At 43.4% G+C, this 11633-nt stretch overlaps 1 protein-coding gene across 1 annotated transcript; it reads right to left on the bottom strand.

The window, feature by feature from the left end:
- Window positions 1-823: 823 nt before the first annotated feature.
- PGD (phosphogluconate dehydrogenase) lies at window positions 824-11377 on the bottom strand. The gene is made up of 12 exons (XM_010012750.1): window positions 11293-11377; window positions 10712-10891; window positions 10535-10600; window positions 9298-9416; window positions 7882-7951; window positions 7414-7548; window positions 7077-7266; window positions 4414-4544; window positions 3803-3936; window positions 3346-3445; window positions 1689-1811; window positions 824-1129 (listed from the first exon to the last, which is right to left on the bottom strand). The coding sequence occupies exons 1-12, from the start codon at window positions 11335-11337 to the stop codon at window positions 1010-1012; spliced, it is 1413 nt and encodes a 470-aa protein (XP_010011052.1). The 5' UTR covers window positions 11338-11377; the 3' UTR covers window positions 824-1009.
- Window positions 11378-11633: the final 256 nt, after the last annotated feature.

The raw sequence follows: 11633 nt of genomic DNA, 5'->3' as shown, positions 1-11633 counted from the left end.
CCTTCCCGCCTGCGATCCGCCACGCGTTTACCTCATAGAGTTCCTAAATCTTCAACACAGTCCGCAGAAAAGTTGCTTTACTTTAACCTTTTGCTAATTATAGAAGTATTCAGGTAATAACTAAGAAGCCGTATTAGCAGAAATAAATAGAGCAAAAAAAATAGCATAAGAATCAGTGCACAGAATTTAACACTTGAGAGGTTATGAGGAAAATAAAAGGGGAATGAATGGTTTTAAAGCGAAAGAAGGTAGATTTAGATCAGAAATTAGGCACCCTGGTGAATTTTCAGAGCCCTGAAGATGACTGGGAGCGGCCCTGCAGGAAAAGGGTATAAAATACAGCCAATTTCACACAGTATCTTTAATTGCTCCATAGGAAGAGGAGGCAAAGAAGGAGGGAGATCAGGGATAAGTCTAAGGCAATAGTTTATGCCAGAGCTTAAAACTGGGAACACCACTTGGAGGGAGACTGTCTGGTGACAGGAATATCTTGACCTGCGTTCTCCATGATCCATCCCACTCCATACCGGAAAACAGAGCTCACGGTGTGAAAGACTCTGTGCAGATGAATGCTCAGGAATTCATCGTTAATAGCAACCAAAATCGGCCTTTACCTCCCTGGAATCTTGTGTAGTGTCACTGCGCTGCCTGCCTGCCTCCTCTTTATCAGTTACTGAACAGTCATCTCTACCGTGATCCCTGTGAGTTTATGCACTATAATGCAATCAAAATATGATCATTATAAAGTGTATTCTATTAAATACAGCACAAAGACATTTTAGCCAGTGTTGGCCGGCAGCAGTAGAAATAAAACACCTCAGTGCATTTATAAGCTAATTTATTTAGCTTTCTTATGTTACATATATATTGATATATATATATGAAATATACCCACAAGTTATTACAAAAGTGTCTAAACACAAGTTCTAGCACAGTACAGTAAAAAGTGATATTCTAGGAGGAATATCTGAGATCTACAGTATCTTGGCTTCAGGAGGAATGATTTCTACTACACGTTGTAGGCAGAAGAGGACACAGTTCCTCCATGGCCTGTCCAGTTAGTATGGATAAATACACCTGGCTTCGATAATAACTCATACGTATGCGCACCAAAGTAATCACGCTGAGCCTAGAATAAGAACAAACATAAAATAGACACATGAATATCACAGTCACATGAGTGGTAGAAGTTGCACTTACTAATACTTCACTCTAGAAATACTAGAAATAAGATCTGACTCCGATATTATAGCATTTAAACTTATTTTCTCATTATTAGCAAAATCACTGCAGTGAAACATTTATTAATATCTAGTATTACGAGTTCTGTAGAAAGACAAGTGTATTATTTCTGCCATGTACTAGTCTAAAAACCAAGCACTTGCATCCAAAGGTTCGAAGATACTTCTTTATAAAGGATTTTCATGTTACCCTTGGTGCACAGGTAAATACTAACACATGTGGGCACTGTCATACCAGTATCTCCAGTGTTCTTTATCCAGACATCCCATAGCATTTTATTGTCAGGAATTTCAGGTTTAGCAGAATTATATTAGGCAATCAATGCCTTTATCTTTACAATGGTGATGAGGACATATCACCATCATGGCCTTTAGACCACTATTTAAGTAACAACATAATGGTATTGCACCAGCAAAAAGACCTGCTACACTATTTCAGGTACCTACCTGAATCAGGTTAGCTGGTAATACTTCATGCCTGTATCCATCATAAAAAGAAAGTGCTGTGGTGAAGCAGGGCATAGGGATGCCAATCTGTACTCCAGTACTGATCACACGTCGCCAGGAGTCCTGGGAGGGAGGAAAAGGGCCAGGGGCAAGACACTAATCAGTGATTCGCCAGAGGTACCTGCAGGCTATGAACTATTCTAGTACCACAGCATGTGCTATTTCACATTAATCTAAGGTGAAATTCACTCATTCACATGAAATCTAATGACCAAGTCTGAGCAAATTCCCAATTTTACACTAAAAAAGGTTGAACCAATATAATGTCAAGTAAGAAAGAGTTAACAAACAGGACAACAGAATGAAGACATACACTCCACGTGCAATCAAACCACAGCCTCGAGGAAGAATGCTGTTCTTTCACATGAACATAATCAGTGCATCCCAAAAACACGAACACAGCGGGGAATACACTGCACAAACTCTGAGGCGCTTTCAGGACCTCCCATCAAGCACAGCACAAAGCCTGCCCAAAGGCATAAGATGTCAGAACAATACTTCAGACATGTGGATAATCCTCATTTCAACTGCACATCTGATCTAGCAACCTGCATGGAATATTCAGCTTTAGTTAAAAGAATTATGACTGATAATACATGACTTCTTTGTTGGGCAGATCATCTGGTTTTAGTTCTTTGGATGGAGTCCAAAAGACTCCATCCAAATCAGGACACTGTTTGGATAGACCTAGGTCTAATGAACAGTGGGTCTGGAATACTGTTATTCTGGTGCTACTGCAAACAATGGTAATAGAACAGAGCTTTATAATCTGCACAACTGACATCCAAGTGCACGGCAGGCACCGAGGACAGGGCAGTGATGAGAATGTTCAGAGGCTAGACATTTTTTTTTTCACATTGTGGTTCTTTGGAATTGCTACATTTCTGCCTAAGGCTTTTCTGTAACAGTGAAATGGAAACTTTGAGTCTCTAATAGTAGCCTGGCTAGTATGAAAGAGAACCATGACACAACAAGGACTCTGTGTTCGTTTCCCCGTTATTGTCTTTAGGTTGACATGTCAAACATGACATGAAGCCTTGGTTCATTGCTTGATGTATCTGGATGCTGATTTATGAAGTAGTGCTTCAGTGACACACACATGTACACCTTTTTTTCCCCCATTCATTTATAACTGACATTCTCAACTGTCTGAAGAAACAGAGGCAGGAGGCCTTTGCAGGGAGTTTTTCAAGGACAGGTCACTAATCCTGGTATATGGTAAAATCCTAATTTGGACCTCAGTACAGCCTGCCTCATCACTGTAACATCCTTGATCCATTTCAACCAGCTCCAATTTTCTCCTGTCCTGATCCTCTAAGACTGGTATTTTCTACTAAAGAAGGGTACCTTCAAGGGTACCTACACCCATACGTTATATGCATATAGATACACACACAGAGTCCTAAAGAGCTTAAGGATTGTTTAGAGATCTTTTGGATTAAGGATAGTGTGTAAGGAGGTTTCAAGGGTGTTCTCTAACTTTTCATTTTTCAGTCTCAATATACTTGTGAAGGTAACTCCTGGGAAGGAAGGAACTCCTGAGGAAGTCCAGACTGCAAACTATTGTTTTTATGTTCTTCCTTCCTTAGAAACTCACCTGACAGTTTTCAACAGCTGTCTTAAAGAAATCATCCAACAGCAAATTCTGGAGCTCAGGGTTTCGATCAAAAGCATCTTTGATTTTTCCCAGGAACACACTAGGCAGAACACATGTAAAACCAGGAATAAAATTACACAGCTTCTAACAAAGGCCCAGAATCCAAACCTTACAGCGTCAAAATTTGACTCAGCCAGACTCAGATTCCAAACATTGAGAAAGATAGAAACAAAACAAAGATTGAAGAAAATATGTAGCAGTAGAAAAAGGCACCAGAAAATTGGCTTTATTTGGTAAACTTTAGCGCCATCTAAATACAGCCTCTCAGTGTCTTATCAACAGATTAATTCCATGGGTTTTCCCAGAAAACCTTTAGGTTTGTCAGTCTAGCACTACATAAACTAAGTTGCCTGATCTTCTCCCCTCAGCAACTAAGTCACCTCCTCATCTTAATTACCTTCTGATGATGCAGCCTCCCCTCCACATCAGTGCAATGCCACCATAATTCAGTGTCCAGCCAAATTCTTTGGCTGCTTGTCTCAGCAGCATGAAGCCTTGAGCATATGAGATAATCTTGGAAGCATACAGGGCCTAAAAAAATAAAATAAATCCCATTCCAAGTGAAATCCCACAAAGCTGAATGAGAAACTTCACAGTCTACATGTTCTGTTTAGTCCACATCTCATCAGGGAAGAGTATAGTAGCCGCATTCCAGCTGAGAACCCAAATACCCTTTTTGGAGAGTTTGGTTTCAACAGAGAGGTCAAAAGCCATTATCCCCATTACAAAGATGAGAGTCTTGGGGGGCAAAAAAGTAAGCTCTGCACTTCAGCTGGTTGTCACTGCCCACTGTGGCTTAGACTTGAATTCCTTCAGGACTATCCTCTGGTCAGAAAAGGAACTGGTCACTTTAAGCTTTGTGGACATCACTAGACAATGCACCATGACCAACTGTCATGAAATGTAAATACAGGAGCTCCTCACCAGTGCTTACAGCACCCCAAACCTGCTTTAATATGCAGCTTTAAACCAGCAAGCTTTAATACTCTGGCAAGAACAATGTCTCACCTTGCGTATGTCCTCCAGAAAGGCCTCCTTGTTCCCACTGAACTGCTTTGGTTTAGGCCCATGCAGCAGCTTACTGGCCTGTACTCTCTCATCCTTGAGGGACGACAGGCACCGTGCAAACACAGCTTCACCTTAAGTATGGTAGAAAAGAGGAGGTAATTAGGAAGTTCAGCATCACTGTTAAGGTCTGAGCTACCTGTCCTCAAACACACAGTGAGAGCCACCGCTGAATGATGAGCCACAAGCATCATGGAGCAGTCACATGGGAAGAGAGGTGTACACCCAAGTGTTCCAACAGCATGACTGAGGGACCAAACTGCCACTCAGCATAACCACTGGGTATATATTCACTGATACAGCTTTCAAACGATAAAGAACAAACTCACAAGCCATCCATGTGCAAATTTGTCTGCAGGAACCTCCATCGGCTCCTGATTTTAAGAATTTAACTTAAATTCTCTCCCTCCCTATAAAAGACAGGCTGTTATACTGCAGTCTAGGGACAGGCAGGGCTGAAGACTTCACCAAGTATTGTAGTGTTTGAAGATAAAAGGCTGTTGCATAAATGCCAACTCATATTATCTAGATCAGCTTTGAAATACACACAAAAGCGATTAAAACCAGGAATAAGTCAGCTGGTTAATTTATAAGAGGAAATCAGTTTTACTAATCTGGTAAATTCAGAAGCCCATAAGAAAGTTTTATAACATCACTAAGCAGGTTACTAAATGTCATTTTCCAGGGCTAAAGACTTAGCCAAGCAGTACCTACAGCTCCTAAAGAGAAAGCCTGACTGCCAGTCTCTTGATCTGGCTCAGTCAATCCCTAATCATGCTGGTTTAAGTGGTACTTATTTGCAATTGAGGATGGTATTGTTAAATGGTGGAGGGGGGTAGAAATTTCCTTTCCAGGGTCTGATAGAAGGAAAGCAATCAAGTTTATTATAGCCTTCATAGCGACCTTTTCTTCCACCTTTTGAGTCATGGATTACAAAAAATAAACCAAAATAAAAAACCCTAGCAAATAAAAACCAACCCACAAAAACCCAAATCAAAAGACAAGCAAATGATGTTTTCACAAGACTCTGGACGTTCCCTGCGGAAGGATGAACAGGTTGTATGAAAATCAGACCTGCTTCTTCTCCATTTCTGTGTAAACTTCCTTCTGCGCTGGGGAGAAGTGCATGTAGGGGGGGGGAAACAGGAACAAGCAGGAGCAGCATGACTCTGCTTTTACCAGAAGCCTGCAAGTCATGTGTGTGCAGCCACACCACACAGCAGCTGCCCTAAGAACAGCCATGTTTGCACAAGGGTTGTTGCACGTCCTCCCCTATCAAGTCATCGTTACCCAACAGAGCTCCCCTGGCGCTGCAGAGGGCTGAGGAGGGAGTGTCTCCTCCACCCTTAATCTGCACAAAAACCCCAAACGGAAAGAACATTCCCAGCACAAGTGAGAAACACCTTTTCAAGCCTAGAGCTGAAAGGTTGTAGCTGTAGTAGAATATTAAAGTCATTTACAAAACTCGCTTTGGGAAAATATGCTGTTGGAACACAGCCATGTTTCTCTGATAGCTATTTCTGCAGTTACTGTCTTTTAGCCAGCTGAATATAGCTTTTCTTATCTTCTAATACAAAAGGACTTGACCAGCTAAGGCAAAGGAAAAAGAGGTAGTGAAAGCATGAAAATTAAAGCCAATCAAAGAGCAAAGAGCCTGTCAAGTCATCTTATTTACTCAACAGGAAATACTACATTGGACCTGTGGTAAGAAAGCACTCTGAATGTGTTGCAGATATATTACTACTCCTCTGTCACAATTCTGTTCAGAGGCCATAAAGATAAAAGGGTAGTTAACACGACTGTTAGATATGTGCATGAGTAGGGAAATTCTCACACTTTAGGGATATAATTCAAAGTAATTACAAAATACATTTCCAGCATTAGTTTGGCTTCGGATCAGAAGCCTTATTTGCCACAAAACAAAAACCAGCAGCAGCCCAAGTGTATCAAGAAACACCACAATCAACTGTTGTGGTGGAAAAACAGCCACTCTTCTCAGTTTGTCTGTGCTCCTTAAGCCATACTGCAGCTGTGCCCTCGTGTTCCTGTTTAGTCACACTAATGCTGGGTTAGCCAAGTTATAGAGGAACACAGAAACAGAAGACTTGGGTAGATATCTGAAACATAACTCTTATTCCTCAGGAACATCTACGTACTTATCAAGCAGTGTTCAAGCAACAGGGGTTTAGGGTGTCCTGCCCCATCTCTTTTCTTTCTTTTTAGCATTTTCAAGGCTATGCTGGGATTTGGAGTAGCAGATAAGGTAGAGGATTACTGAGGGGAACTCATTAATTGATGCCATCAATCTACCATGACTCTTCCAGCACGACACTTGTGTTCCCTATCACCAAGTCATGGCCAGCCCTGTGAAGACACTGTGGACAAACGCATGGTAACAGTGTTACTGACGTTTGAGAAACAAGGTAAAAAAGCCCAGCAAAATAAAACAGTAACAGCTCTCAAGGGCAACAACACTGCAACTACTACACCCAGAAGAGCTTCTACTGTGAGCCAAGCCCTAGCATGGGCTCATTTCTGGGGTTACCTATTACCATGCTCGTAACATGCAGGTAGGAAAGACAAGGGTGGATCAAGGAACCAGTTACCTATGAGTGTGACAGGGACTCCATACTCCAGGGCAGAAATGGCTGTCCACTTCCCTGTGCCTTTTTGCCCAGCACTGTCCTTGATCTTCGGGAGGAGGTACTTGCCATCACTGTCTTTGAATTTGAGAATGTTGGCTGTGATTTCAATCAGGAAAGAGTCCAGCTCTGTCTTATTCCATTGCTGAAATACCTGGAAGAGGAGGAAAAGCGCAGAAGACATGTCAGAAAAACTAACTTCATGTACATACAAGCAAGTTTACCCATGCCCAGCTGCATCCCTCAACAGCACACAGCCTCCAGGGCTCAAGAAGGCAAGCCACTGTAAACTACAACTCACCTTGGACATCTCGTCATGCTCCATGCCCAGCACATCTTTCATCAGGTGATAGGCCTCACAGATCAGCTGCATGTCTCCATATTCAATCCCATTGTGCACCATCTTCACAAAGTGTCCAGCACCCTCATCTCCAACCTGTCAGGAAACATCAACAAATGCTATCAGCAACATCACTGTCACCACGTGCAGCATTTCATACCTGCCTCTGGCTTCCTTCTGCCTCAAGGAAGGAAGTAAACCCAGTACTAACTGAAAACACTGAGTCGCAGATCCACCAAGCTCCCCCAGCACTTCTGTCCATTGCATGGGCTAAATTATGGTAGATCTGAATTGAATGCAGTCAGCCAGAAAATCAGCTCACTGATATTTCTGGGTTTATTAAGGACAAACACATATAAGCTTCAGCAACCAAACTATCTAAGCATGGATCTAACCACAAGTTAAGGTCAGTATCGAACAAATATTTACCCAGTCACAACAAGGTTCCCCAGATCCCACTTTAGCAGCAATGCTTTGAAATATGGTCTTGATGTGGGGCCTGTGGGGAGAAATAATATGCCTCAGCAGATAGGCAGAGGACACAAACACCAAAAGAAATGTAAAATATTCCATTGGTATGATGCATCCTTCTGTAACCTGCCAAAGGCAGCGTGGGGTGAGGGCAGGCTGACACCCACCTCACAGCAACGCCAGATCAAATGTATGTTTTTCCCAGAACTAGACACTGTTTGCAAGAAATGGGGAGAACTTATGTCACACAGCACTGTGAAGACAACCTTAATGTACCTACAGGAGCCCAAATATTATCTTCTCCATTTTAGAAATGGGGAAAGAAAGGCATGTGTTCAAAGAGGATCAGTGGCAGAGATGAAACAAAATCCATTCTGTTCTATAACCACAAGAAAAATCCAGGGTGATCTTTTTGAGGGAAGGAACTCCATGAATGCAAGTCAGGATACAGTTCTCTGCATTATTGCAGGAATTAGGAGCTTTTGTCATTGCCAAGCTCCCAGGAGCAGTAAACTGCTCAGCCAACAGGACAGCAGCAGAATGCCAAGTTGGGAGCAACCTAAAGCGACCACTGGGAAAGGAGCTTGGGTGGCACATGGGCTGTGGGTGCTGGGGAAGGGTTGGGGCAATGTTCAGGTAAGGGTGGCAAAGAGAAGCTGCATTTACTGAGCACAGATCACTGTTCTGATGTCTCTGGCTTTGTGCCATCAAATTTGAACAGGCTGATACTGGTATGAAACGCTAACGCGAGCGGACAGGGACTTCTAAAGCTCAGGTAAAGCCTGGGCATGCCTTTTCCTTCCACATCCTCAGAGAGAATGGGCAACCAGGCATAAAGCCTAACATGAACACTGATGTATGGTCCTTTACAGCCACATGAGTACAGACCAGCACGGCAGAACACTGCAGAAAAGTATTCACTAGTACAAACACGTTCTGAAGCCTCCTCTGACAGCTGATGTGTGTGACTGCACAGGAGTTTCCTGCTGCCTGTTTCATTGTTAACAGCTTTCCAAGGCCATAGGGGCCCAAAAGGAAAATCATAATCAAGAAATAGTACTTGTTTAAAAGGTAAGCAAAATTCCCTTCTCCCCTGGCACACATTTCTCCCTCCAGATTCATGTAGGTATTACTTTTGCCTGTGGATTGCTGGAAGAAAAACCTGCCTTTGTTTTGCCTGCCATGAAAGCTCAGCAGTGCTCCATGGCTCCAGCTAGGTTGAGAAATCTTGAGCCTTGAGGAAGCGAGATGGCAACATATCTTGTTCTCTCCACACCCACACCCTCCTCCTTCCCTCCCTCCCTCAGCTCTCAGCATGAATAGAAGACAATTGTTGCAGATCATTCTGAAGAGAATATGCTAGCTCATGCTTACCAGGCTTCTTTGGCTCCTCCTGGCATGAGTGAAGGACCATATCTGGCACCCTCCTCTCCACCACTAACACCACTTCCAACAAATAAGATGCCCTTTTCCCGTAGTTCCCTACAACGTCTCTGGAACAAAGAGCAGAGCAGCATTATTTAGTTTCTTTCAGTGCCAGAGCCTAACAAATAAAGGTTAGCAATTCAGACCTAAAATCAGGTTTTCGGTTCCGTGTTGGACATGCTAGAAGACAACCTCAGAGAAAGTCTGTACATACACCAAAGTGAACATTAGGAAACTTCCTGTTGCTTTGACACAGATCCTTGCAAAATAGATATGCTGAGAAAAAGAAGCCCTTATAAGCATCAGGCAGAAAAGAGGAACACTGAGACTGAAAAAGGCTCAGAATTCAGTGCCAGGTAATACTTTGGGGGGTGGGGGGGACACGACAGATTAGGCCCAAGGTGGAGTTGCTGAGTTCATTACAGAGCAAAGGTGCATGCGTGGACAGCTGTAAGGGAAACTAATTCCCTCTGAGTGGGAGAGAAGCACAGGCTGAGATCCCTGAGAGGAGCAGCAAGCTCCCCAAGTATTAATCCTCATTTAGTGCCTAGTTTTGACTCTGGCTTGGCCAACTCACTTATGCAAGCGCAGGATGCCAAGGCAGAAAGACTAACACCAGCCCCCCTTTTAAAATTCACAAGTACTGTTTTGAATGTAATATTTTCATGTAAGCATCCCAGATATGCAACATAACTTCTGTAGTTTCAGCCTGATCACAAGCAGACTTTTGTTTTGGGTTTGTTTTTGCTGAAAAACAGAGAATTACTCTGCTGTTTCCACTACCAAGACAGCCAAAGCAGCAGTTCTGTCTTACTGGACTGCCCCATGGTCATGTAGGATTGAGATAAAACAACAAACCTATAAATGCCCTTTTCAAATCTCCCTGGAAACTCTTTAAGAGCATAAAAGGAACTTTTCTAAAGGCCATCACTCTTTAAAGGATGCCAATAAAAATATTCTTTGGTGATGTGGGCAACTTCTATAAAAACATACTTTTATACAGTCTTTATCTACTGTAAGAATTGCTTTTTAAGAAGCTGCATAGTTTAGTTTTGCAGAGATAACTCAGTCTGGCCTTCCCTGAGCAGAGGGGAGATGGCATCTTATAGACTGACTATTCTGATGATCAGAGGAGGAAGAATCATGTGTATTTTATTCACCCACTTCAGGTAGAAAGCAAGCTTACCGTGGTGTCTCTATACTCAGAATTCCCACCATCAATTATGATGTCTCCAGTCTCCAGCAACGGCACCTATCGAAAGTAAATCAGCATTTTGTTTTTCTGCATGCATTCAAAACCTCTCCAACGATGAATAAGTGAGAGCTGACTTCAGAAACCAGGTAGAAATAACGTTTGCCTCACCAATTTGTTGATGAAGTCATCCACTGCCGTTCCAGCCTTCACCAGCAAGATGATGCGACGGGGCTTCTTCAACTTGGAGACCATCTCCTCCAGGCTGTGAGCACCGACCACTTTGGTTCCCTTGGCTTCATTGGCCAGAAAGTCATCCACTTTGGAGACTGTCCTGTTAAAAGCACAGACCTGAAGGGGAACAAGAAAACCTGTTAAAGCTGCCAACAGAACAGTTCCTTTAGCTCAGGCTACAGATTGCAAAAGCAAGGTTCAACATCACGTGTTCTCCCACCTTCCCTAAAGACACAGAGCAGAGGGATGAAGCTGCGGTGTGTCTGTGAGTGCTTTGGGAACCTGTAAGTAACAGCCAAGCCCAAAGCAGACTTAAGGACAAAGCCATACGTAACTAACACATCGGTTGGCCAGCAGAGTACAGGCACGCACGGCTGGTTTTCTCTGGAAAAGGGACAAAGGGCAGCCTAGGCTATAACCAGGAGCAGAAAACAACACCCATTAGGCCACCACAAGGAACAAACCGCTCAGTTCCAACCCCACATCTGCCTTTCCCAACAATGTTCTCCTCTGCTTACCACGAAGCCGTGGTCGTTCATGTTCAGAATAAGGTTTTGACCCATCACGGCCAGTCCAATCAAAGCAATGTCAGCTCTGGAACGTGGAAGAAATAAGAAGCCGGGTAAGTCTCACCAGCGGTGATGTCTGTCCTGTCAGGCTGCGGCACACGCTGTGAGCTGGTGCTGTAGGCTGGGTGAGCGGCTGTAACGTGTCACTGCCGGACCCAGCTCTACCACCGCTCCCTGTCCCACAGCTGCTGCAGCAGAACGTCGTGTCCGGACGCCGCAGCTTTGTCTTTGCTTCTCACGTTTGGGGTGCGCAAAGAGAAAGGGGGAAACGGGACCTCCTGCCAGACACT

This window comes from Nestor notabilis, unplaced genomic scaffold, assembly GCF_000696875.1.
Source record: "Nestor notabilis isolate BGI_N333 unplaced genomic scaffold, ASM69687v1 scaffold28354, whole genome shotgun sequence".
NCBI classification, from domain to species: Eukaryota; Metazoa; Chordata; class Aves; order Psittaciformes; family Psittacidae; genus Nestor; species Nestor notabilis.
Note: the sequence above shows the minus strand (reverse complement) of the source record. Positions and strands in the feature narration are given on the sequence as shown.